The 27,175-nt window shown below is 53.0% G+C and overlaps 2 protein-coding genes across 9 annotated transcripts; one reads left to right on the forward strand and one right to left on the reverse strand.

The window, feature by feature from the left end:
- The first annotated feature begins 14,583 nt into the window (after positions 1 to 14,583).
- Positions 14,584 to 21,532, forward strand: TNK1 (tyrosine kinase non receptor 1). The gene is made up of 12 exons (XM_023193219.2): positions 14,584 to 14,833; positions 14,994 to 15,064; positions 15,169 to 15,360; positions 15,453 to 15,608; positions 15,722 to 16,005; positions 16,237 to 16,507; positions 17,996 to 18,090; positions 18,430 to 18,594; positions 18,818 to 18,897; positions 20,134 to 20,432; positions 20,516 to 20,611; positions 20,699 to 21,532. Exons 1-12 carry the CDS (start codon positions 14,671 to 14,673, stop codon positions 20,810 to 20,812), a joined length of 1,986 nt encoding a protein of 661 aa, XP_023048987.1. The 5' UTR covers positions 14,584 to 14,670; the 3' UTR covers positions 20,813 to 21,532.
- On the reverse strand, positions 21,489 to 26,923 carry PLSCR3 (phospholipid scramblase 3). Of its 8 annotated transcripts, none has more exons than XM_023193217.2 (8): positions 26,528 to 26,918; positions 26,141 to 26,196; positions 25,637 to 25,872; positions 25,505 to 25,547; positions 25,182 to 25,402; positions 24,830 to 24,991; positions 22,381 to 22,542; positions 21,489 to 22,189 (listed from the first exon to the last, which is right to left on the reverse strand). In XM_023193217.2, exons 2-8 carry the CDS (start codon positions 26,145 to 26,147, stop codon positions 22,133 to 22,135), a joined length of 888 nt encoding a protein of 295 aa, XP_023048985.1. In that variant the 5' UTR covers positions 26,148 to 26,196; positions 26,528 to 26,918; the 3' UTR covers positions 21,489 to 22,132. The 8 variants fall into 8 exon arrangements, with proteins under 8 accessions (XP_023048985.1, XP_023048983.1, XP_023048984.1 ...); XM_023193215.2 differs by having other exon boundaries at positions 26,141 to 26,318; XM_023193216.2 differs by having other exon boundaries at positions 26,141 to 26,322.
- Between the last annotated feature and the right edge of the window lie 252 nt (positions 26,924 to 27,175).

The raw sequence follows: 27,175 nt of genomic DNA on the forward strand, positions 1-27,175 counted from the left end.
GCCCAGCTAATTTTTGTATTTTTAGTAGAGACGGGGTTTCACTATCTTGGCCAGACTGGTCTCGAACTCCTGACCTCAGGTGATCCACCTGCCTCGGCTTCCCAAAGTGCTGGGATTACAGGCACGAGCCACCACGCCTGGCCAGGGATAGGTGTTTTGCATTTAGAAAGTGAGACAAGAGTAGGCCAGATTGGGAAGACTTTTCCCAGCAGAGGGAACAGCCATGCAGAGGCTCAGGGGAGAGAGAGCCAAGATGCTGAAGTGCTTTCCTCTGTTGAGAGCCTGGCTGGTGGGAGGTGGAAGGAGGACAGTTCGGTGATCTCAGGATCAGAGCAGGGAAGGAGAAGCTAAGGAGGTACTAATGTGGTTCCTCACTGGCATGGAGAGGCCTCTGCACAGGAATGGGCCTCACTCAACCTGTGCCTCTCCCATCTCACCCCCATCCAAGGCGGTGAGGGCCGCTAGGCAGCTGAGTACCCTCTCTGCTTATCTTCCCGGTGGGGGAAGAATTGGCCCTCCTGCTGTGAATGTGGTCCTCATTCCCTGATGCAGAGCCTGCGGGGCAGGGCAGAGGTTAGGGAAGGGCAGTCGGAGTGGGCGGTGCCCCATCTGGGTCTCCAGGTGTAAGTGTTAATGGGTGCTGCATCCCAGCCTGAAGGAGATGCTCCCTAATGGCCATTAGGATGACCAGGCTGTGCTTCCCCCACATCCCACCCTCTTTATGGGCAAAGGTGGCGATGGGAGAAACTTAAATCTAAAAGTTAAAAAATAGGCCGGCCTCTCGGCCTTAGCATCATTTTCTTGGAAACCTCTGCACCATGAGAGCCAAGTGGAGGAAGAAGCGAATGCGCAGGCTGAAACGCGAAAGAAGAAAGATGAGGCAGAGGTCCAAGTAAACCACTAGCTTGTTGCACTGTGGAGGCCACAGAAGCAGAAACATGGAACTCCGGGTGCTGGGGATGCTGGTGCAAGTTGTGGGACTGCGTGCTACTGTCTAGAGCTTGTCTCAATGGATCTAGAACTTCATAGCCCTCTGATCGCCGATCACCTCTGAGACCCGCCTTGCTCATAAACAAAACTGCCCATGTTGGTCCTCTGCCCTGGACTTGTGACATTCTGGACTATATCTGTGTTTATTTGTGGCCGAGTGTAACAACCCTATAATAAATCACCTCTTCCACTCTTTTAGCTGAAGAATTTAAAAAAAAAAAATAGGCCGGCGCGGTGGCTCACGCCTGTAATCCCAACACTTTGGGAAGCTGAGGCAGGTAAGGTCAAGAGTTTGAGACCAGCCTGGCCAACATGGTGAAACCCCATCTCTACTAAAAATACAAAAATTAGTCTGGCGTGGTGGCAGATGCCTGTAGTCCCAGCTACCTGGAGGCTGAGGCAGGAGAATCGCTTGAACTTGGGAAGTAGAGGTTGCAGTAAGCTGAGATTGTGCCACTGCACTCTAGCCTGGGCAACAGAGCGAAACTCCATCTCAGCAAAAAAAAAAAAAAAAAAGTAAGAAATACATAAGGAGAAGGGGAGAAATAAAAAGGCTTCTAGGCCAGGCGCAATGGCTCACACCTGTAATCCTAGCACTTTGGGAGGCCGAGGTGGGCGGATCACCTGAAGTCAGTAGTTCAAGACCAGCCTGGCCAACATGGTGAAACCCTGTCTCTACTAAAAATACAAAAATCATTAGCCAGGTATGGTGGTGCAATGCCTGTAATCCCAGCTACTAAAGAGGCTGAGGAAGGAGAATCGCTTGAACCCGGGAGGTAGAGGTTGCAGTGAGCCGAGCGTGACAGGAGCAAGACTCCATTTCAAAAAAAAAAAAAGGCTTCTAATTCCCTGGGTTGTTTTTTGTTTTTTTTTTTTTTCCAAGCCCAAACTTAAAGCAGGCTTGAGTCTCTGCCTCTGGTTCCCTGCTGAGGCAAGATAGGGTGAAGAGGACCTGAGCCTGGAGTCCAACCCACGGTGCCCTGTCTCCTCGGCCTCCCCTCTGTCTGTGATGGAAATATATGTTTGATCTTTACCCTGGTCTCTGGCATGGAGCTCCTGAAACCCTTGGAATTTCCGGAGTGATTGTGGTGCCAGGAGCATCTGCTGTTATTTCTAAGCCCCTTTCAACCACACCTGAGCTGATGCTGATGGAATGACTCTTGGAGGATGGGGGCTGGTTGCCGGAGGAACCAACCATGTGATTAGAGGGTTGGAACTTTCAACCCCCTCCCCAGCCTCCAGGTAGAGGAGAGGAGCTGACAGTGAGTTCAAGTACCAAGGCCAATGATTTAATCAATCATGCTACATAATGGAGCCTCCATAAAAACCCTAAACAATGGAGTTCAGAGAACTTACAGGTTGGAGAAAGCTTGGAGGTGCTGGGAGGATGTCATGCCCAGAGAGGGCATGGAAGCTCCATATCCCTCCTGCAAACCTTGCTGGAAGCATCTTATCCACCTGGTTATTCATCTGTATCCTTTGTGATGTAATTTCCTCCGTCCCTCCCTCCCTTCCTTCCTGCCTTCCTGCCTTCTTTCCTTCCTTCCTCCCTCCCTTCGTTCTTGATAGAGTCTCACTCTGTTGCCCAGGCTGGAGTGCAGTGGTGCGATCTTGGCTCACTTCAGCCTCCGCCTCCTGAGTTCAAGTGATTCTCCTGCCTCAGTCACCTGAGTAGCTGGGATTACAGGCATATACCACCAGGCCTGGCTAATTTTTGTATTTTTAATAGAGTTGGGGTTTCACCATGTTGGCCAGGCTAATCTCAAACTCCTGACCTCAAGTGATCTTCCTGCCTCGGCCTCCCAAAGTGCTGGGATTACAGGTGTGAGCCACTGCACCTGGTCTTTTTTCCCAGCTAATTTTTATATTTTTTGTAGAGACATGGTTTCACCATGTTGCCCAGGCTGGTCTCAAACTCCTGAGCTCAAGCCATCTGCCCACCTCGGCCTTCCAAGGTGCTAAGATTACAGGTATGAGCCACCGTGCCTGCCCTGTAATATCCTTTAAAACAAACTGGTAAATGTAAGCAAATGTTTCCCTCAGTTTTGTGAGCCATTCTATCGAATTATTCAACCCAAGGTAGGGGTTGTGGGGACCCCTGAGTTCTAACTGGTCAGTGAGAAGGACAGGAGGCTTGGAGGAACAGTTGGCATCTGAAGTCAGGGGCATCTGTGAGAATGCACCCTTAACTAGGTAAGGGTCTGCACTAACTAGGTACTGAGTGCCAGAACCGAATTAAATTATAGGACATCCAGTTGATGTCTGCAGAGAATTGGAGAATTGCTTGGCACGGGGGAAAAAACCCACACATCTGTTGTCAGAATGGTACGTGAGAGTATTAAAAGCCTTTTTTTCCCCCTTTTTATCACTCTATAAGCAGGGCCTCGGCAGGCCAGTCTCTCTCTCCTAATCCAGCGGTCAGCGCCCCTTCACTCTGCCCCCTGCTTCTCCCTCGCCCTCTCCCAGTCTCCACAGCACGCTGATTCTGTCACTCCCCTGTGTAAGACCACTCCCCAGAGCCCTCAGGTAAGGCCCAAGCTCCTTACCGTGTTCTGCAGGCCCTCTAGAATGAAGCTCCCCTGGGGGACGTTGTGTCTGCTTGTCCACCTGGGTCTCCAGCACCTGGCATGGAGTAGAGGCTCAGTGAAAGTTTGCTAGAGGGATGAATCCATGCCTGCTCCGGCTCCCGCCTCTCTGGCTACATCTGCCTTCATCTCTCCTCATGTGCCCTAGCCTCACGTTCATTCAATTATCAGAGGACCTCTAGCACTTCCCAGAGTACACTGGGTGTTCAGAGGAAAGTCAGATTTCACATGCTCTTCCCTGAAGAAGCTCGTGGAACAATTGGGTTTTTCCTACCAAGAACTGGGACTTTGCTTGTTGCATCCCTTTAGCCTAGAAGGCTTAGCAACATCTGACCTGTCCTTCAGGCCTCAGCTCAAACACTACTACCTATTTATTTATTTGTTTATTTGAGACAGAGTTTTGCTCTTTTCACCCAGGCTGGAATGCAACAGCATGATCTCAGCTCACTACAACCTCTGTCTCCCAGATTCAAGTGATTATCCTGCCTCAGCCTCCTGAGTAGCTGGGATAACAGGTGCCCACCACTACACCTGGCTAATTTTTATATTTTTAGTAGAGACGGGGTTCCACCATGTTGACCAAGCTGACCTCAGGTGATCCACCCACCTCGGCCTCCCACAGTGCTGGGATTACAGGCGTGAGCCATCATGCCTGGCCACTTCTGCCTCTTTCTTGTAGTCTGCCTTCATGGTTTCATTCAGCCCAGTGAGAACATTCACCCACTTCTTGGCATTCCCAAGGCCCCCTCAGTTCTTCCTTATATGAGAGCTACTGCTTTCATTAATTATTTTATGGATTTACTCACCTAATAGCATGTACTGAGAACCTGCTTCCGACAGTACTGGCGGTGCGCGGCTGCAGTCCTAGCTCCTTGGAAGGCTGAGGCTGGAGGATCGCATACTAATTTGTAAACCCACTGCAAGGTGAGGAAGCTGAATGGAGACTCCTGCATTAATTTGGGACTCCTGAAAGAAGGTAAAACTGTCTCAGGTTGGTTGCAACCTCTGGCATCTGGCAGAAGCAAATGAAATTTCTCTCTGTAGTAAAACATCTCAAATATAGGCACTTGGAATTCCTACAGATTAAGATCAATAAAATATAATATTAAACTTGGTACAGTGGTACATACCCATAGTCCCAGCTACTCGGGGGGCTGAGGAGGAGGATCCCTGGAGCCCAGGAGCTTGAGACTGCAGGACACTATAATTGTGCCTGTGAATAGCCACTGCACTTTAGCCTGGGCAAGATAGCAAGACCTATCTCTAAGAGAAAATAAAATATAACAAAATGTAATATAATTTCACAATCACGGACACATAAGGAAATAATCCACTGTGAATGAGAGTCAGCAGAAACTACTATAAATTTAGATCTGTAAGGATATTAAAAATTGGAATAAAAACAAAACTATGAATGAAATATTAAAGAAAATGTGGAATAGGCCAGGCATGATGGCTCATGCCTGCAATCCCAACTCTTTGGGAGGCCGAGGTAGGAGGACTGTTTGAACTCAGGAGTTTGAGACCAGCCTTGACAATATAATGAGACTCCATCTCTACTTATTTAAAAAAAAAAAAAAAAGGGCCGGGCGCGGTGGTTCATGCCTGTAATCCCAGTGCTTTGGGAGGACGAGGTAGGAGGATTGCTTGAGCTCAGGAGTTTGAGACCAACCTTGACAATATAATGAGACTCCATCTCCACTTATTAAAAAATAAAAGGGGCCAGGTACAGAGGCTCACACCTATAATGCCAGGACTTTGGAAGGCCGAGGTGGAGCATGCCTGTAATCCCAGCTACTCAGGAGGCTGAGGTAGAAGAATAGTTTGAACCCAGGAGGCAGAGGTTGCTGTGAGCTGAGATCTCGCCACTGCACTCCAGCCTGGGCGACAGAGTGAGACTCTGTCTCAAAAAAGAAAAGAAAAAAAAGGGCTGGGCGCGGTGGCTCACATCCGTAATCCCAGCACTTTGGGAGCCCAAGGCAGGTGGATTACCTCAGGTCAGAAGTTGGAGACTAGCCTTGCCCAACATGGTGAAACCCCATCTCTACTAAAAATACAAAAATTAGCCAGGCATGGTGGCACGCACTTGTAAGCCTTAGGAGGCTGAGGCACGAGAATCGCTTGAACCTGGGAGGCAGAGGCTGAAGTGAGCCGAGATCATGCCACTGCATGCCAGTCTGGGAGGCAGAGTGAGACACTGTCTCAAAAACAAAACAAAACAAAAACTCCCCAAGCCAAAAAAAAACAACAACCAAAAGAGAGAATGTGAAATGAAAAATGAGAAAGCAACAAGATCCTGTCTATACAAAAATAAAAATAAAACATTAGTTGGACATGGTGGTGCATGTAATCTGAGCTACTAAAAGGCTGAGGTGAGAGGATCAACTGAACCCAGGACTTTGAGGCTGCAGTGAGCTATGATCACAATGCATCACTGTACTCTAGCCTGGGCCACAGAGCCAGACCTTGTCCCAAGAAAGAAAGAAGAGAGAGAGAGAGAGAGAGAGACAGAGAGAGAGAAAGAGAAGAGAAGAGACGAGACGAGAAGAGAAGAGAAGAGAAGAGAAGAGAAGAGAAGAGAAGAGAAGAGAAGAGAAGGGAAGAGAAGAGAAGAGAAGAGAAGAAAAGAAAAAATAAGAAAGCTGGGCATGGTGGCATATACCTGTGGTGTAGTCCCAGTTCCTCAGGAGGTTGATTTGAGGTGAGAGAAGCACTTGTTGCCCAGGCTATTCTCCAACTCCTGGCCTCAAGTGATCCTCCCGCCTTGGCCTCCCAAAATGATGGGATTACAGGCATGAGCCACCACGCTGGGCCGAGTTCAGGGGTTTGAATCAGCCTGGGCTGGGCAACAAAGCTCCTCTCTGTCTCTCTCTTTCTCTCTCTCTTTTTTTTTTTTGAAACAAGTTCTTGCTCTGTTGCCCAGGCTGAAGTGTGATGGCACCGTCATGGCCCACTGAAGCCTCAAATTCCTGTGCTCAAGCAATCCTCCCATCTCAGCCTCCTGAGTAACTGGGACTACAAGTGCATGCAATCAGGCTTGACTAATTTTTATTTTATTTTTGTAGAGACAGGGGTCTCACTATGTTGCCCAGGCTGGTCTTGAGCTCCTGGCTTCAAGTGATCTTCCCACCTAGGCCTCCCAAAGTGCTGGGATTACAGGTGTGACCCACCACACCCAGCTGAAACAATTAATTAATTACTATTTGGTTTTTTTCCAGACAGGCTCTCGCTCTGTTGCCCAGGCTGGAATGCAGTGGCAGGATCTTAGCTCACTGCAACGTCTGCCTCCTGGTTTCAAGCAATTCTGCTGCCTCAGCCTCCCAAGCAGCTGGGACTATAGGTGCTTGCTGCTATGCCCAGCTAATTTTTGTTATGTTTTGTAGAGACAGGATTTCATCATGTTGCCCAGACTAATCTCAAAATCCCAGGCTCAAGTGATCTTCCAGCTTCAGACTCCCAAAAGTGCTGGGATTACAGATGTGAGCCATAACTCCTGGCACAATTAATTAAGTTTTTTAAAAATAATAAAGCAACAGAAGACTATAAAAGATGACCAGGGACATTAAAGAGCCAAAAGTATCTTCGGCTGAAAAAATGACATGAAAAATGTAATTGCTGAAGTTAAAAAAAAACTTTTTTTTTTTTTTTGAGACAGAGTACTTACTCTGTTGCCCAGGCTGGAGTGCAGTGACACAATCTCAGCTCACTGCAACCTCCACCTCCCGGGTTCAAGTGATTCTCCTGCCTCAGCCTCCTGAGTAGGTGGCATTACAGGCATGTGTCACCACACCCAGCTAATTTTCATATTTTTAGTAGAGACAGGGATTCACCACGTTGACCGGGCTGGTCTTGAACTCCTGACCTCAGGTGATCCACCCACCTCAGCCTCCCAAAGTTCTGAGATTACAGGCGTGAGCCTCCATGCTCGGCCCCCAAAAAAGACTCTTAAATATGACACAAAAAGCACTAAAAGAAAAAAAATGAATAAATTAGACTCCATTCAAATTTAAAAATTGTTATTTTCCAAAGACACTATTAAGAACATAAAAGGGGCTAGACAGAGTGAGACTTCATCTTCGTTTAAAAAAAAATTTTTCTTGGCCAGAGGCTGTGGCTCACACCTGCACTTTGGGAGGCCGAGGCGGGTGGATCACCTGAGGTCAGGAGTTTGAGACCAGCCTGGCTAACATGATGAAACCGTGTCTCTACTAAAAATACAAAAAATTAGCTGGGTATGGTGGCACGCACCTGTAATCGCAGCTACTCAGGAGGCTGAGGCAGGAGAATCGCTTGAACCCAGGGGGTGGAGGATGCAGTGAGCCGAGATGGCGCCACTGCACTCCAGCCTGGGCAACAAGAGCAAAACTCCATCTCAAAAAAATTTTTTTTTCTTTTAATAAACAAATAAATGAAATGAAATGGTCAAACCACTTTGGAAAACAATTTTTTGGTTTCTTAAAAAATTAAACATGGGCTGGGCACAGTGGCTCACGCCTGTAATCCCAGCACTTTGGGAGGCCGAGGCAGGCGGATCACCAGGTCAGGAGATCGAGACCTTCCTGGCCAACAAGGTGAAACCCGTCTCTACTAAAAATACAGAAAGTTAGCCGGGTGTGGTGGCAGGCACCTGTAGTCCCAGCTACTCAGGAGGCTGAGGCAGGAGAATGGCGTCAACCCAGGAGGCGGAGCTTGCAGTGAGCAGAGATCAGGCCACTGCACTCCAGTCTGGGCGACAGAGTCAGACTCTGTCTCAAAAAAAATAAATAAATAAAAATTAAACATATTCATTTTATGACCCAGACATTTCACTCCTAGGTATTTACCAAAGAGAAAGGGAAACATATGTCCACACAGAGACTTAAAGACAAATGGTCACAGCAGCTTTATTCATAATAGGTGAAAACTAGAAACAACGCAAATGTTTATCAACAGGTGAATGTATAAACAAATTGTGGTACATCCATACAACAGAATACTACTCGGCACTGAAAGGGGATGAATACTGATGATACATACAATATCTTGAATGAATCTCAAAGTAGTTATTCCGAGTAAAAGAAGCCAGACAAAAAAGAATGCATACTGTACAATTCTATTTACATAAACTTCTAGGAAATGCAAGCTAGTCTAGAGCGACGGAAACAGATCAGTGGTCGTCTGAGGAATGAGGGACAGAAGAGATTACAAAGGGACATAAGGAAACTTTAGGAGGGTAATATGTTCATTACTGTGGTTATGGTGATGGTTTCATGAGTGCACACATTTATCAAAACTTATCCAATCACAAGCTTTAAATATGGGCAGTTTGTAGAATGGCAATTATACCTCAATAAAGCTGTAAAAAAAAAAAAAAAAAAAAAAAACTCCAGTGGATAAAAATAATTCAAATATCCATCATTAGGATACTAGATTTGAAAAGTAATATATTTATATAATGGACTACTACTTCATAATAAAAAATAACTACTAATATGCACACAGCATAGATGAATCTCAAAAAGATTATGTTGAGTGAAATAAGCCAAAAACAAAAAAAACTGAATAAGCACTCCATTTATAAGATCAAGAGCAGGTAAAGTGATCATTGGTTTGTTTTTTTTTCCACCTTTTTTTTTTTTTTTTTTTTTGGTGGCGGGGGGAACGGAGTCTTACTCTGTCACCAGGCTGGAGTGCAGTGGTGCGATCTCGGCTCACGACAGCCTCTGCCTCCCGGGTTCAAGCGATTCTCCTGCCTCAGCCTCCCAAGTAGCTGGGATTACAGGCACACGCCACCACAGCCAGCTAATTTTTGTATTTTTAGTAGAGACAGGTTTTTACCATGTTGGCCAAGATGGTCTTGATCTCTTTACCTCATGATCCACCCAGCCTCCCAAAGTGCTGGGATTACAGGCTTGAGCCACCGTGCCCAGCCTTTTTTTTTTTTTTTTTTGAGACAAAACCTCGCTCTGTTGCCTAGGCTGGAATGCAGTGGCATGATCTCGGCTTACTGCAACCTCTGCCTCCCAGGTTGGAGCAATTCTCCTGCCCCAGCCTCCCAAGTAGCTGGGATTACAGGTGCCTGCCACCACGCCCAGCTAATTTTTGTATTTTTAATAGAGATGGGGTTTCACCATGTTGGCCAGGCTGGTCTTGCACTCCTGGCCTCAAGTGATCCACCTGCCTCGGCCTCCCAAAGTGCTGGGAATACAGGCATGAGCCACTGTGCCTGGCCAGATCATTGGGTCTTAAAAATCAGAGTAGTAGTTCCCTCTGGGGGATGAAATTGACTAAAAATAGATACAAGGGAACTTTATGGGATGAAAGAAATGTTCTTGATCTTTAGCCACATTAATAGATGTGTACATTTGTTGAAATTCATCATATCGTACAGTTAAATGTGTACATGTTACTGACTATAGATTATATCTCAGTAAAATAGTGTAATTAAAGTAGAATAGGAGCTGAGCACAGTGGCTCATGCCTATAATCCCAGTACTTTGGGAGGCTGAGGCAGGTGGATCACGAGGTCTGGAGTTCAAGACCAGCCTGGACAATATGGTGAAACCCCCGTCTCTACCAAAAAAAAATACAAAAATTAGCTGGGTGTGGTGGCGGGCGCCTGTAGTCCCAGCTACTGGAGAGGCTGAGGCAGGGAACTGCTTGAACCTGGAAGGTGGAGGTTGCAGTGTGAGCTGAGATTGCACCACTGCACACCAGCCTGGGTGACAGAGAGAGACTCTGCTTCAAAAAAAAAAAAAAAAAGAAGAAGAAGAAGACAAGAAAGAAAGAAAAAGAAAAGTAGAGTAGGGCCAGGAGCAATGGCCCACTTTTGTAATCTCAGCACTTTGGGAGGCCGAGGCGGGCAGATCACAAGGTCGGGAGTTCAAGACCAGCCTGGCCAACATGGTGAAACCCTGTCTCTACTAAAAAGTCTCGCTCTGTCACCCAGGCTAGGGTGCAGTGGTGCGATCTCAGCTCACTATAAGCTCTGCCTCCTGGGTTCACACCATTCTCCTGCCTCAGCCTCCCAAGTAGTTGGGACTACAGATGCCCGCCACCACGCCTAGCTAATTTTTTTGTATTTTTTTTTTTTTTAGTAGAGACGGGGTTTCACCGTGTTAGCCAGGATGGTCTCGATCTCCTGACCTCATGATCCACCCGCCTCAGCCTCCCAAAGTGTTAGGATTACAGGAGTGAGCCACCACGCCCGGCCAAGTAGAGTAATTTTCATACGAATATAACAATAACCAAAAAATAAAATTAAAAAACCTTCCACGTGAGGATTAAACAGTACATCAGATGTAACCAAAGAGAGAATTAGTGAACTGGGACAGACTGGAAGAGATTACCTGAATGTATCACCAAGACACAAAGAGATGAAAAATACAGAAGACAGGTTAAAAGACACGGAGGACAGAGTGAAAAGGTCTAGAACACTCCTAATCAGTTGGCAAAGGACAGAGCACAGAGGACGGAGGAAAAATAATATCTGGATGGTTTCTGAGAACTTTCCAATATGATAAAATATGTGAATTCATACATACAGGAAATACAACATACTGAGCAGAATAAATCAAATAAATAAATATCTAGACACATTGTAATAAAACTACAAAACACTAATGACATCTTAAAAGCAGGGAGTAAAGAGAGATCATCTACACAACAACGAGGATTAGACTGAGGAGACTTCTTTACAACCAACATGTATCATGCCTATTATATGCCCACACTGTCCTAGGTACTTAGAACACAAGCATGAACAAGCCAGGCCCAGCCCCTACCCTGTGGAGCTACAGAACCTCTATCAGGCATTGCAGATGTGCAGTAACAATTATAGTGTGATGAGCGATCCTGGTTGGAGGGCAAAAGAATCAGCAAGAAAACAATACCATAGAACAGCATTATGAAGATTTTCCTATCCCACGTAGGATCCACGCAGGGATTGGCCCCAGGCACAGATCCTTGCCGGCAGCCTGAGAGTCACTCGGTCTAACTTGGTTTCAGGGCAACTCCACCAACCTTTATTAAATAAGGCTCTGGGTCTCGGGGTGCTGGCTGCCTGCTCACACTTTCCCTTACAGACATTGGACCCCCTCCCTTACCCCTCATTATAAGCAAGGAGGAAGAAGAGGACCCCAGGCTGGGAAACACGGAGGTGGTAGTTGGGATCAAACATCCTACATGTTTACCAAGACTGGGAGGGCTTTTCGCTCCAAGGGACGCTTGGGACAGCTGCTGCTATGTTCCCACATCCTTCCTTGGAGCAGGGGGCAGATTAGATGTCCTAAGACTGGCAGCTTCCTCTCTGGGACCCCGAGAGACGCGGAGACAAATGCTCCTTCTCAGAGCCTTCTTCAATGTCTGGACTGAGTCCCGGTGGCCACAGGCTAGGTAGAAGTGTGCAGGGCCCTGGGTTCTGCAGAGCTTACATGCAGGGCGGGCGTTATGCTGGAATGAAGCCCAGGAGTGTCAGTAATGGGGAAGCGTGCCCTGAGGCATGGAATGCTGCCCGTGATCAACAACAGCTTCAACTGTAGACTCTGTCTAGGCCAGGGCCAACTCTCCCTACCAACACCAACAACTCTCTGCCCTGGCCCCATTCCAGGGTTCATTAAGAAAATAATGCTAGGAAACTGAACCCCCTGCCATGGGGCAGGAATTGTGTCCTATTTAGCCTTATATTCTCTGTGCATGAACAGGATAGCTCTCTCGGACGCTTATTCATGTAAGGGATGGGGTCCTGGCTGAGAGGTGAAGGATTTGGCCAGAGGGCATGGGGAACAGAAGCAGAGGAGTGAAGTCTGGGGAGGGTTGGGAAGCTATTCGGAGAAGGCTGGAAAGACGTGAAGGAAGTCGAGCACAGGAGAAAGGAAAGGGGCTTCTCACAGTCGGGGCGATCTGGTCTGGAGGAGGGAGGGGCCGCCAGCCGCCCTGGCGACCGTCACCTTGTCCCACCAGGGAACTCGGGGTGCGGCTCTCGCCAGCCCCGGGCCAGCTGCCAGGTCCCCGCCCTCCGCGGGATTTCCTCCTGTCCCGCCTTCTCGGATTTAGCCCAGGCAGCCTGGGAGGTTCCGCAGTCGCCGCTTCCGCCTTGACCAGGTGAGGGTCCGGACCGAGCAGGGGGCCCGGGCTGGGGCGGGCCGGCGGAGCAGCCGTCGCTGGGGGCGCGTCCCGGAGGCGCTGGGCCTGTCCCCTTCTCCTACGTCCTTCCCTCCCGCAGCCGCGCTTCCTCCTGTCTCCCTTCTCCTGCGCTCCCTACTTCCCACCGAGCGCGCACGGCCGGGTCCCCCAGGGTCCTGGGCTTTCTCCTTCCCAACCCAACCCCCGTTCGCCCCGGTTCTGAGCCCACCTGCGCGTTTCCAGCTAGGCCCAGCCTCGATCCTCTTCCTCCTTGCTTATATTGTAGGGGAAAGGACGGGTCCAGGTGTGTATTAGGGAAAGTGTGAGCAGGCTGCCAGTATCCAGAGGCCCAGAGCCTTATTTAACAAAGGTTGGTGGAGTTGCTTTGAAGCCAAGTTAGACCTAGTGACTCAGGCTGCCGGCAGGGATCTGTGCCTGGGGCTGAGTTCAGGTAGGTGTGGGACTGTGTACCTGACAGCCTCAGTGACTCCATAAGCAGCACCTAAGCCTAGCGGCCATCACAAGTGCCTGATTTGATTTCAAATGTTGCTGCTTCCGGTGGAGGAGAGGCAAGGACCCTGGACCTCTTTTGGCTTGAGGTGGCCCTATGCCCCTATAGCTCAGGTATGCTGTGTGCACACTGTGCCTCGATGTCTCTGTGTTGTGTTCATGTGGACCTTTGTGTCTCAGTCGTGTGGGGCAGTGTATCTAGGTGTTTGGAGGCAGTGAACTGCTGTGTCCCATGGATATGACATGTATGTACAAGGAACATCTCATGGAAGGACATGGATGAGCCTGGGCGTTTTGTGGCGGCATGCTGGAATGTCTCAGCGGTAAGAGGACATATATCGACCAGGCGCGGCGGCTCACGCCTGTAATCCCAGCACTTTAGGTGGCCGAGGTGGGCGGATCGCAAGGTCAGGAGTTCAAGACCAGCCTGGCCAATATGGTGAAACCCTGTCTCTACTAAAAATACAAAAAATAGCTGGGCATGGTGGCACGCGCCTGTAGTCCCAGCTACTCAGGAGACTGAGGCAGAAGAATTGCTTGAACCCGGGAGGCAGAGGTTGCAGCGAGCCGAGATCACGCCACTGCACTCCAGCCTAGATGAGAGAGCGAGACTTATCACACACAAAAAAAAGAAGACACACTTTGGGAGGCCGAGGTGGGCAGATCACAAGGTCAGGAGATCGAGACCATCCCGGCTCACACAGTGAAACCCCGTCTCTACTAAAAATACAAAAAATTAGCCGTAAGTGATGGCAGGCGTCTGTAATCCCAGCTACATGGGAGGCTGAGGCAGGAGAATGGCGTGAACCCGGGAGGCGGAGCTTGCAGTGAGCTGAGATCGTGCCATTGCACTCTAGCCTGGGCGACAGAGCGAGACTCCGTCTCAAAAAAAAAAAAAGGAGGACATGTATTTGGGAGCCTCGGCCATGTTTTGCAGTATATCTGTAGGTCTCAGTGTGTGGGAGGCAGTGTACCTTCGTGTGTGTGTGTGTGCTCTACCTACATGCCTGAGGTATGGTGTGGTTGTCATATCTGAGCATCTCTAGTGTGTGTGGCAGGCAAACATGTCTCATGTTGGAGGAAGGGAGATGTCTCAGCTGTGTATGAGTGAGGTCTAAAAGGGCAGTGTTTCTGGGTGTCCGGGTGGATGATGTGCCATGATATTTCAGAGTCAGGATGGTAACATACCTGGAGTCTGTAGTAGGAGCAGGCAGCATGCTAAAATTGCAGGTGTGAGCAGCGCAGGTTACTCAGAGGTGAAGGGACAGAGTACCCAGATGCCGTGGGCACGGGGAATATTCTACCTGGTATTTGTGTGTGTGAGTGGCAGGGATCCTGGCTGTCTCTGCTGTGTCCCTCCCTCTGTACCTGAGTGTTTCTGATGACGTGCAGGTGGAACTGGAGACCCGGTCTCTCTAGGGCTTACCGTGGGCCGAACATCTGAAGGAGAGTGCCCTCATCCTTCGGGACTCCTTCTCTGGACATGCTTCCTGAGGCCGGCTCCCTGTGGCTACTGAAGCTGCTCCGGGACATCCAGCTGGCCCAGTTTTACTGGCCCATCCTTGAGGAGCTTAATGTCACTCGGCCAGAGCACTTCGACTTTGTAAAGCCCGAGGACCTGGACGGCATTGGCATGGGCCGGCCTGGTGAGAGACCCCTGCCCCCAGGCCCTGGTGTCTCTGTCCATAGCCTATCAGTTGCCTTCCCCCACCACAACCCTCTGCCAGCCCTTTTCTTCCCTGTAAGTCTCTCCGCACTCTTCCCCACCCCCACCTCCACCCCAGCCCTGATTCTGGCCTCCCACAGCCCAGCGCAGACTGTCCGAAGCTCTGAAAAGGCTACGTTCCGGGCCTAAGTCTAAGAACTGGGTCTACAAGGTGTGTGTTCTGGGTGGGCAGCTTGGGCCTGGGAATGAGGTGGCTTGAGGGGCAGGGAGGGGGCTGCAGGGCTCTGCATACCGGATTTCCCATCCCTGTTTCAGATCCTTGGAGGTTTAGCCCCTGAGCACAAGGAGCCCACCCTGCCCTCGGACAGCCCAACGCACCTCCCTGAGCCAGAAGGGGGCCTCAAGTGTCTGATCCCAGAGGGTGCTGTTTGCAGAGGGGAGCTGCTGGGTTCGGGCTGCTTCGGTGTGGTGCACCGAGGGCTGTGGACGCTGCCCAATGGCAAGAGTGTGAGTGTCCAGGGAGCCCACTTCATCCAGGCCAGCTGTCCCCTCTGTTCTTCATGCCCACAATGCCTAAAGTTGCTTCCCCCCACGTCCAGGTCCCAGTGGCTGTCAAGTCCCTCCGGGTAGGTCCCGAAGGCCCGATGGGCACAGAACTGGGGGACTTCCTGCGAGAGGTATCGGTCATGATGAACTTGGAGCACCCACACGTGCTGCGTCTGCACGGCCTTGTACTGGGCCAGCCTCTGCAGATGGTGAGCAGATCCAGCCGCTGGTTCCCGGGACAGCCGTGCGGCAGGAGAGTGCGGCAGGAGGGAAGCTGGGACCAGTGGGTCCGGCTCACGCGGCGCGGTGCTCCCTCCTGCAGGTGATGGAGCTGGCGCCACTGGGCTCCCTGCACGCGCGCCTAACGGCCTCGGCTCCGACACCCCCGCTGCCCGTGTCCCTGCTCTGCCTCTTCCTGCGGCAATTGGCGGGAGCCATGGCGTACCTGGGGGCCTGTGGGCTGGTGCACCGAGACCTCGCTACGCGCAACCTGCTGCTGGCGTCGCCGCGCACCATCAAGGTGGCTGACTTCGGACTGGTGCGGCCTCTGGGCGGCACCCGGGGCCGCTACGTCATGGGCGGGCCCCGCCCCATCCCCTACGCATGGTGAGCGCCGGCCCGCGGGGGGATCGGGCTCTGAGCCGGGCGAATCCGGAGGGCAGCATCCGAGGGAGATCGAAGGGGGCCCGGCTTCTGAGGGAAGCTGGGACCAGAAGGGTTATCCTCCTAGGAAAAGAGGACTTTTGTGAAAGATGGGAGCACTCCGGGGTGCTCCGTGTAAGGTGAGCCGCCTAGGAGCACGTGTCCGGCCCCTTTCAGCTCCACTTCCTTCCGCAGGTGTGCTCCAGAGAGCCTGCGCCACGGAGCCTTCTCGTCTGCCTCGGACGTGTGGATGTTTGGGGTGACGTTGTGGGAGATGTTCTCCGGGGGCGAGGAACCCTGGGCCGGGGTCCCACCGTACCTCATCCTGCAGCGGCTGGAGGACAGAGCCAGGCTGCCTAGGCCTCCCGTCTGCTCCAGGGCCCTCTACTCCCTCGCCCTGCGCTGCTGGGCCCCCCACCCTGCTGACCGGCCTAGCTTTTCCCACCTGGAGGGGCTGCTGCAAGAGGTGGGAACCCCCTACCTCACCAGATAGAGTCCCTCTTCCCTCCATTCGCTTTCTCAGGGTTCCATGCAAGGACTAACATATCCAGATGCCTGTGCTGGGCTCTGGGATTCAGCTCTGAGCAAAACAGATGCAGTCCCTACCTGCAGGGAGATCAGAGCCCTGAGGAGGCAACTTGGGGATACACAGATGCAGACTGAAAGGCTGGGGTCTGTGTCTGGGCCAGAAAAGGGGCATAGAGAAGACAGCACTCAGTTACAGTCATGTTGACAGGCAGAGGAAGAGAAGGACTCAGTGTGGGAGGGGGAAATAGAAGTAATGAAGCCGCAGGGCGGGGCGTGGTGGCTCACCTCTGTAATCCCAGCACTTTGGGAGGCAAAGGTGGGCAGATCACCTGAGGTCGGGAGTTCAAGACCAGCCTGACCAACATGGAGAAACCCCGTCTCTACTAAAAAATATAAAATCAGCTGGGCGTGGTGGTGCATGCCTGTAATCCCAGCTACTCGGGAGGCTGAGGCAGGAGAATCGCTTGAACCCGGGAGGCAGAGGTTGTGGTGGGCCGAGATCGCGCCATTGCACTCCAGCCTGGGCAAAAAGAGCGAAACTCCATCTCAAAAATAATAATAATAATAATAATAATAATAATAATAATAATGAGGCAGCAGAGTGAGCAGGAGCTGTGTCATGGAGGGCTCTGCAAAGCGTGTTAAGCTAACACGTAGGGCACTTGACCTGTGCAGGACACTGCACTGTGAGCTTTACATGGGTGTGTATGCAGATTCGCTCATTTAATGCTCTCAACCATTGGATGAGGTAATTATTATTATCTCCATGTTACTGATGGGCAGTTGAGGCACTGAGAGTTACCTAAAGTCACATGGTAAGTGGAGGAGTTGGGATTTGAACCAGTCAATTTGACTTCAGAGCTGTTCCCTAAGCTGCTACACTCTACCACTAAAGTTTAGTCTTTACTCTGAAGGCATTTGGGAGCCAGGGAAGCCTACTAAGCAGGGGAGTTACAAGCCACTCTGCCCGTGACGGCACTCTGGCGTGGCACAAGAATGGATTAGAGGGATGATGCTGAGGCTGGGAGACCAGGTAGGCAACAGTGGCTGTGAAGCAGAAGGAAGATGAAGAGGTCTGGGTGAGGGCAGAGGCAGTGAGGCTGCAGAGGAGTGGACATTTCCCAGAGGGGCTTGGGAGGCTGCTCTGACGGGCCTGGATGAGGAGTGAAAGCAGTGTACAGGATGACGCTCCTGTTAGTCCCCCTAGGTAGAGCTAGGGCCCTTGCTTGCTCCTTGAGCCCTGACCTGTTTGTCATGGGATCCAGGTCTGCCTTCCTCACTGAATTACAACTGGGGGACAGGGAGATTCCCACCTTGGGCCCAGCACAGATGACATACAGAGTGGGGTTTTTCTTTCTTCCTGCTCCCATATTACCTTTCTGACTCAGGCCACAAGCCCAGCCACCTTTTTCTCCTGTCTCCACAGGCCTGGCCTTCGGAAGGATGCTGTGTGAGGGATGTCACAGAGCCAGGCGCCCTGAGGATGGAGACTGGTGACCCCATCACAGTCATCGAGGGCAGGTGACAGTCCCGTACCTCCCAAGCATCCTCAGGAGGAGGATACTCTCCCAACCTCATTCCTGATCCCTTCCTTCTCTGCTTCTCTCCAGCTCCTTAACCCTGATCTTCTGTCTCATCTCCTCTCCCCACTGGGTCCTGAAAGCTCCAGCATGGTCCTGGCCTCCCTGCTGGAGCCACTGCTGGCCCATAGAGCCTTATTGCATTAGGGAAAATTCTTCCCTTCCTCTAGGCAGATGCAGCTCCAAGACACGTAGCCTAGTGGTGAGCTGACTGAGGGCCAGGGCCCAGCCCTAACTCTTGCCCTATGCCTATCCCATTTACCAGCTCCTCTTTCCACAGCCCCGACTCCACAATCTGGAAGGGCCAGAATGGTCGCACCTTCAAAGTGGGCAGCTTCCCAGCCTCAGCGGTGACGCTGGCAGATGCGGGGGGCTTGCCAGTCACCCGTCCAGTTCACAGAGGCACCCCTGCCCGGGGAGATCAACAGCCAGGAAGCATAGATGGGTGAGGACCTGAAAGGGTGGGGGACAGGGGTGGGCTGGGAGAACTGATGCAGTCCAGGAGATTCTCTGGAAAGGAAGCTTGGGGACAGGACCAGAATGCAGCTGCAGCCTCCACCCTGGGCGCTGGGTCTCCTAGGTTCCCCGTGAGTTTTTTTGGGAGGGTGTATTGATCTGTGGGGTGGGGAGGGTTGGTGTGGAGGACGAACTGGATCCCTCTCCGACAGAGACAGAAAGAAGGCAAATCTTTGGGATGTGCCCCCAGCACGGGGCCAGAGGAGAAACGTGCCCCTGGAGAGGATGAAAGGTGGGTGTGGTGGACTCCAGAGTCTCTGAGGAGATCAAGACCAGCCCGTCAATTCCGACCCCCTGCCCTGATCCATACCCTTGCATCTATTATTTCCTTCCTCTGAATTCTTTCTATTGGCATCCTAGCTATACTGTGAAATCTTTTTTTGTTTTTGTTTTTTTGAGACAGAGTTTCACTCTTTTTGCCCAGGCTGGAGTGCAGTGGCGTGATCTTGGCTCACCACAACCTCTACCTCCCGGGTTCAAGCAATTCTCCTGGCTCGGCCTCCCGACTAGCTGGGACTACAGGCATGCGCTACCACGCCCGGCTACATTTTGTATTTTTAATAGAGATGAGGTTTCACCATGTTGCCTAGGTTGGCCTTGAACTTCCGACCTCAGGTGATCTGCTCACCTTGGCCTCCCAAAGTGCTGGGATTACAGGCGTGAGCCACTGCACCCAGCCCTATACTATGGAATCTTTTTTTTTTTTTTCTTGAGACGGAGTCTCGCTCTGTTGCCCAGGCTGGAGTGCAGTGGCGCAATCTCGCTCATTGCAAGCTCTGCTTCCCGGGTTCACGCCATTCTCCTGCCTCAGCCTCCTGAGTAGCTGGGACTACAGGCGCCCGCCACCTCGCCCGGCTAATTTTTTTGTATTTTTAGTAGAGACGGGGTTTCACTGTGTTTTTCAGGATGGTCTCGATCTCCTGACCTCCTGATCCACCCACCTCGGCCTCCTAAAGTGCTGGGATTACAGGTGTGAGCCACCGCACCCGGCCTACTGTGGAATCTTAAAAGACAGGGAGCCCTCCTGCCTTCCCTACTGTAGAGCACCTCCACACTCTGGGCCCTCTGCCTGGGCCTTGGTGTCCATTTGCACATCTGTCTCATTGTCTCACCTGACACATGAACCACCCAGGGACAGGGCTGGCTAGCTCATCTGCAAATGCTTGCAAAACCATCCAGCTCCGCACAGATGAAGACAGAGAGTGGGGCCAGGCATGGTGGCTCATGCCTGTAATCCCAGCGCTTTGGGAGCCCAAGGTGGGCAGATGGCTTGAGTCCGGGAGTTTGAGACCAGTCTGGGCAATGTGCCGAAACCCCGTCTCTACAAAAATACAAAAATTAGCCAGTCGTAGTGGCATGCACCTGTAGTCACAGCTACTCGGGAGGCTGAGGTGGGAGGATCGCTTGAGCCCAGGAGGTGGAGGCTGCAGCGAGACGAGATCAAGTTGTTTCTTTCTCAACCGTGCAGGCATTTCCAGGAGTCTGGAGTCAGTTCTGTCCCTGGGTCCTCGCCCCACAGGGGGTGGTTCAAGCCCCCCTGAAATTCGACAAGCCAGAGCTGTGCCCCAAGGACCCCCTGGCCTGCCTCCACGCCCACCTTTATCCTCTAGCTCTCCTCAGCCCAGCCAGCCCCCGAGGGAGAGGCTTCCCTGGCCCAAAAAAAAACTCCCACACAATCACCCCATGGGAGCGCCTGGAGCTGGTAAAGCCGCCGCCCTCTCTGGAGGCCTCTTGCCTGACCCTGAGTTGCGGAGGAAGATTATGGAGGTGAGGTCTCACTGAAATGGCCTGGTGGCCACAAGGGGCTACAGGCAGGGGCAGGGGCCTGAGTGGGGCTTTGTCTGTTGCAGGTGGAGCTGAGTGTGCATGGGGTCACCCACCAGGAGTGCCAGACAGCACTAGGAGCCACTGGCGGAGATGTGGTTTCTGCCATCCGGAACCTCAAGGTAAAGCCAGTCCGTTCTCTTGGGGTCCCTCCTCTCCTGCCCCTGCAACCCGGCAGTCAGCTGCAGCCCACCCTCCTGCTTCCACAGGTAGACCAGCTCTTCCACCTGAGTAGCCGGTCCAGAGCTGACTGCCGGCGCATCCTGGAGCATTACCAGTGGGACCTCTCAGCTGCCAGCCGCTATGTCCTAGCCAGGCCCTGAGCTCAGCTTCTGCAGGCACGGACACCAGCATGAAAAGCCTAGGCCCCCGAGGGCCTGGCCACATGGGACTAAACAGAACCAGAACAAGGTCCTGACGGGGGTAGACTTTCCACCTGGGGAGACCCTACCTGCTATAGGCACGTAGCGTGAAAGCTGATATGCCTGTGTGCCAAGGGACTGCTGGGACAATGGTGGGAGGCACTGGCAAACGTCTCCTCCCTCCTATGCTCCTTGGCTTCTGAAGGCTGAAGCTCCTTTGGCTCGGCCAAGAAGGATCTAGTCTGCCCACTACATTCTCAAACAAGAGGACTTGGAGGAAAAGAGCTGCTGTACATCATATCCAGAGGAAGCTTCTACTCACTAGAGAGGATCAAGGGGTCACACTGGACCATGCGAACAGCCATCCTGAACTGCCACCAGCTACCACACTGGACTCTGTGGGGCAGCCATCCTGGATGATGGAAGCCGCCATATTGACTTGGGGTATAGGCCCAAACTGCCTTCATTTGGTCCAGGGCCATCGTGGGTGATGACGATTGCTGTCTTGCACTCAAGGACATTTGATGCTGGTAATATGGATTATGAGATGGGCTAGCCCCTGCCCCAGCCCAGCTCTCACATTCCCCTTTGTTTTTTCCCATATCAACTCCTTCTACCCTCCCCTATTACATACATCTTTCAATGTCCAAAAAGTTACAAAGTTTATATGAATGTAACATATAAAGATGCAGCCTTTTTCCTAGGGCAAGGGAAGGAAGGGCGGTTACATAAGGCACAGGAATTGCAGCAAGCACCAGCTGAGGGCAGGGCCCTAGTGGGAGAGGAAGTTGGCACTGGGGTCCCCCTGCAGCTGTTGATGGGGAGGTGGAGACCCCGTTGAAGTGCCATGGTCTGAGGCTGAACTAATTGGCCAAGCAGATGCTGGGGGGTGGCTATGTCCACCATCTTTGGTGCAGCTTGCCCTTCCCCACCCCAGCCCTCTTGTAAAACCCCAGAGTCCTGGGTTCCAGAGGCCTCCTTTGGAGCAGAGGCCCTGGAAGGGGATGGGAGGGAGTGCGTGGGGAAAGCGTGAAAGCTGATAAGCGTGTGTGCCAAGGGACTGCTGGGACAATGGTGGGAGGTAGCAGGAGAGGGGCTCTCATACATACCCCTCCTTGGGTACCACAGGGGCAGGAGGCCAGGGAGTAGGGTAGGGGTGGGGGCCCCCTTCTGTCCCCTGCAGTGTACATGGAGGAAAGGGGCCGCCCGGAGGAGGGGCCAGTGCAGGCAACCATCTGGAGTTCTCGTCGAGGTGATGGTCTCCTCACACCATGGTGGCCTCTAACTGGTGACGGCAGAAGGCCCCGCGCCTCCTCGCTTCTCAAAGAACATGTAGTCCTAAGAGGAGGCCACTGTCAACGGGAGATCCGGCTGGGCCAGCCAGCTCGGCTGTCACAGGCCAGCTCTGGAACCTCAACCCCCACAACACCTGTCCCTGACTTTCCCCTAGCAAGAGGCCAGGTAATGCATAAAGCTTCAAATAACAGCAAAGGACAGGCAGGAGGTGGGGGCAGGGGCAGCCAACTCACAATGAGGAACGTGGCTCCCAGCAGCACAGCCTTCACCCTCACATCCAGGTCCAGTGGGAACTGTAGGCCAAAGTCATCTGCATCCGTGAAGGCTTCTCGGACCAGGCCCCCCCACTGCTTGCTGATGCGGCCCACACTGCGGGATTCATCCCGAGTCTTCACCTGTTAGCCGGGAGGGAGGAAGGACCCAACTAAGGAGGAGGCAGCCAGTCTCACCTGCTCCAGTCTCACTCCCACAGTCGCATGTATGGATTTGCAGGGTCTCCACTCAGTGAATCTTCACCTCTAGAGGTCACCCAGTGATCGCTTTCCCAACTGGTTCCCATCACAGAGTATGACAGCTGGGGAAACTGAGGCACTCTAGATCACGCTGTGAGTCTATACCCAAAATTAGGATTCAGACTCAGATCTGCTGCTATCCAAAGGCGATGCATGACATAACTGAACATCAGTGGTGGGAGAAATGGAAGCATGATATAATCCAACCCCCTTAGGGTATGGCTGTTTGCTAGGTTCGCTCTGGTTCCCAATGCCCCTACCACCCACAATTGGCACAGTTTATGCCCTGCACAAAGTAACCTGGCCAAAAGGGCAAGGAAAGCTACCAGAATCCTGGCTGTACTTCACCAGCCAGGAAGGCTCCTAGAAGGCTGTCTACCCCAAAGAGTACAAAGTAGGTGAGGGCCTTGCCCAGCACTGCATGAGAGCCTCATCTAGAGGGGATACACACCTATCTACTGTGGGGAGGGGCAGCAGTAAGTAGCCTTTGAGGACCACAATTTCCACTGGCTTCTCTGAGCCACACAGCAACAGGCCCTGCCAATGTGGGTAGTTACTCCCCGTGACTTCCTGGTCCTTTTCCTGTGCTCATTCTCCGGGATTAGAACTGGAGTGATTTCCTTTTGTGTCATTCCCATCCCCTTCCTGCACTGTCCTACAGCTCTGGGGCACTTCCTGCCGTGGTTCTAAAGGGTGCAGCCTCAAGTATGGATCATTTATAATTATGTAAAAGGGACACTGGCCCTATGAGAACCCCACAGCCTATACATTCCCATCCGGAGATCACACAGTTATTACATCTTATTCCCAACTGGTTCCCATCACGGAATCTCCCTCTGGCTACCAAGGTGACTCATTTTTGCAAAGTAATCTTAGGTAGGGTACCTCATGAGAAGCGTTGGAAAGTCTACTGGATTATACCCGTTGTTTCTCCCTTATCTGCACAAGGAATTATCCCTTAAAGAACTCAAGGGTCGGCCGGGTGCAGTGGCTCATGCCTGTAATCCCAGCACTTTGGGAGGCTGAGGCGGGTGGATCACCTGAGGTCAGGAGTTTGAGACCAGCCTGACCAACATGGAGAAACCTCATCTCTACTAAAAATACAAAATTAGCCGGACATGGTGGCACATGCCTGTAATGCCAGCTACTCAGGAGGTTGAGGCAGGAGAATTGCTTGAACCTGGGAGGCAAAGATTGTGGTGAGCTGAGGTCATGCCATTGCACTCCCACCTGGGTAACAAGAGCAAGACTCCGTCTCAAAACAAAAAAACAAAACAAAACAAAACAAAAAGATGCCGGGCGCGGTGGCTCAAGCCTGTAATCCCAGCACTTTGGGAGGCTGAGACTGGCGGATCACGAGGTCAGGAGTTCGAGACCATCCTGGCTAACACGGTGAAACCCCGTCTCTACTAAAAAATACAAAAAGCTAGCTGGGCGAGGTGGCTGGCGCCTGTAGTCCCAGCTACTTGGGAGGCTGAGGCAGGAGAATGGCATAAACCCGGGAGGCGGAGCTTGCAGTGAGCTGAGATCCGGCCACTGCACTCCAGCCTGGGCGACAGAGCAAGACTCCGTCTCAAAAAAAAAAAAAAAACAAAAAAAAACAAAAAGAACTCAAGGGTCTGTCTTCTAGAAACCAAGGTGCTTCCCAGGCCTCACCTTTCTCTGAAATTCTCACCACTTGGGATCTCTAGCTTCCAGGTTGGTGACAGGAATACACAGTGAGAAGGATATATTGGATTTCAGAATGGCAGGGGCATGTGGATTCTACTTTAGCAGGGCAGGCCACAGGATGTTAACATGTTAAAATGGTGCTTGCTCCAGGGCCTGGGCTCACAAACTCATACACAGCAGCCACATGGGCCCAGCCCACACAGACTTAAGCATCCTTCACCCCAAATCCAGGCTGGCCTTAGATTTTTTTTTTCTGCCCACCTCAGAGCCACGTGTAATAATCAACATTGCTCCTGAAGATGAAATCCTCGTTGTTATGCTTTTATAAGACCACGGGGCCATTCTATTTCCAAATGGAAGAATGCTGCAAATGTGGTCGGAGTCACAGTGGATTTGGATTGATGAGCTCAGGGTCTTGACCTTAGTGTTAACTACCCTGCCTCATGGAAGCATCATCCAGGTTTACCAAGGTCCCAAGAACCTCTAGTATTCCTGATACCTCAAAGTTGGTGTCTGTGCCACAGCCACAGGTCCAGCAGGGCCCCACCACTCGCAGGACTGTCTGGCGATCGGCATCCTGGATGGAGAACTTGGGGAGGAAGGGATGCCAGGTCTGTAGCACGTGGCCGATAGTGGTACCTGGGGGAGCCTGTACTTCCATCTGGAGTGGGAAGCAGACAGGGTCACTGCGGAGGCAGGGGTCCCAGCTCTATCATGTGTCTACTTGGCCCTCACTAAACCTCCCATCCCCACCTGCCCACTCCCACCTAATTCAGGCCTCATCTCAGGTGGACCTCATCATTGTCCCGCCCCACCAAGGCCCGCCCTCCCGGCCCCTTTCCTCCTCCCACCTCCTGGAGGCCACAGGGGCAGCAGCTGCAGCCACAGTGCAGCGGGCGGAGCAAACGCAACACCTCGCGGTCCCCGGGGTCGGCCAGGCGGACACGCAGCGGCCGGCGGGCGCCACAGCACAGACGGGCGCAGCAGTTGCTCTCCTCGGCCGCCTGACCCAGGGGCTGCCCGGCCCCAGAGCGCAGTTCATAGCGGTTACAGGTCTCCCAGCCTAGGAACGCTGCCCGGGGTGACACGGGGAGACTTATAGAGCCTCGCGCGCCCAGGAGCCCACCATCCAGGCCACCATCATGAGGTCCAACCTCCCACTCCTTCTACTCACTTTCCACTCGCTCAGCCTTCTGGTGAATCAAAATCTGATCAATCTGGAAAGAGGGGCGGCGCGCACATCAGCTGGCCCATCTGGACGCCCAGGTCCCCTCCCAGTCATCCTCCCTCACTCCTTCCCACTCACCTGCACCAGGAATTCGAGGCCGGAAGGCACCCCAGGCAGTGGCAAGAAGGGGGCAGCAGACCCCGAGGCCACGGGACCGGGCGAGGGGAAGAGGGCGAAGCCGGGAGCTGGGGCAGGTACCTGGGCGGGCACTGGCGCCTGTCCGGGCGCAGGATGTAGCGCCGGCTCCGGGTACCCAGGGGTGACAGGGTAGGGAGGTGGGGGCGAAGGGGCGTAGCCTTTGGGGGGCAAGTAGCCTGTAAAGCGGTGGGGGCAGGATAGATGAGAAAGGGACCCAAGGCCTCATCCCCTTATTCTTCAGCCCATGGGTCGCAAGGCTTCAGGAGAAACGTGGTGGCAAGAGGCAGAGAAAGATGGGGCAGGGGAGCAGGGTGGAGGTTCCCCGGAAGGAAGGGAGGGGCCCCACCCAGCCAGTCCGAGCACATTCCGGGAGGATGTGTTCGCACCCGGCTCTTAAGTCCGTGGGGGGATAACGGAGACCCCCGGACTTGCGCGCACACTTACCTGCCATGGGAGAAGGGCTTGAGGTTTCGGGATGATGGTGTCTGGGTGGCTTAGTTCTGGAAGCGGAGGCAAACTCGGAGATAGCCAGACAGACACAGAGACAGACACAAAGACGGACAGGCAAACGCGGAGAGGCAGCTGCGCCCAGCGCTGGCCCAGGGTCTCTTGGGCGGCGCCTCTGACTCGGGGAGAAACCCAAGTGTCAGCGGGCGGGGCTGGGTACCTGGGACCCAGGATTCCCTCGGGGGCCCCAGAACCGCCCCCTCCCTTTGTTCTCCCATCCTGCGGAGGAGGTTGTGGGCGGACGGCAGGACAGATGGACCCGCGGTCAGACCGACAGCCCCACCTCGAGGGCGGTCTCCCTGACCCCTCTGTGCCCCCGCTCACCTGGAGCCCCCAGAACAGCCCGGGTGCCTAGCACTCGGCGGCTCACAGGAGCTGGCGGAGGCGGAGGCGGGCCGGAGCGCGGACGCCGGCCCCGCCCCCCCGACCCCGGCCCCGCCCCCCGACCCGCCGGGCCCGCCCCCTCCTGGGAGGGGCGTCTGCGCCGGGAAGAAGGAGGCCGTCCGCTGCCCCGGGAAGCCGAGCGTGTGCTTTGCTCCTCAGCGTCGCCGGCGTTCCCGCCCCTTCCGCTCGGACTGCAGATGCCCGGAGAGTAGGAGCGCCTGTGGGAGGCGGCGGCTGGGCCCGGGCCCCGTGAACCCCGCCAGGTCGGCGGCGTGCGTGCTCAGCGCCCTTGGTGGGAGGCGAGGGCGGCCAGCGCCGCGCTGGCCCCTGCGCTCCTCCTCCCAAGGGCGGTCGGACCTCGCTGACGCAGCGGAACACCCTTCACACTCACTCATTGGCTTCCAGGACTGGCTCCTGGCTCGCCTTCTGCCTCCCAGGGGCGACCTCGCAGTCTTCTCTCCCTGGCGCAGCGGTGACCCACACGGGCACCTCGCAGCAACAGCAGTTTCTGCAAGTGCCCAAGCCACGCAGGTGACAAGCCGCCAAACGGTGTCAGTGAGCGTGCTCAGGCCGCCTAGAGGGCCAGAG

The sequence above is a fragment of the Piliocolobus tephrosceles genome, chromosome 16 (genome assembly GCF_002776525.5).
Source record: "Piliocolobus tephrosceles isolate RC106 chromosome 16, ASM277652v3, whole genome shotgun sequence".
NCBI classification, from domain to species: domain Eukaryota; kingdom Metazoa; phylum Chordata; class Mammalia; order Primates; family Cercopithecidae; genus Piliocolobus; species Piliocolobus tephrosceles.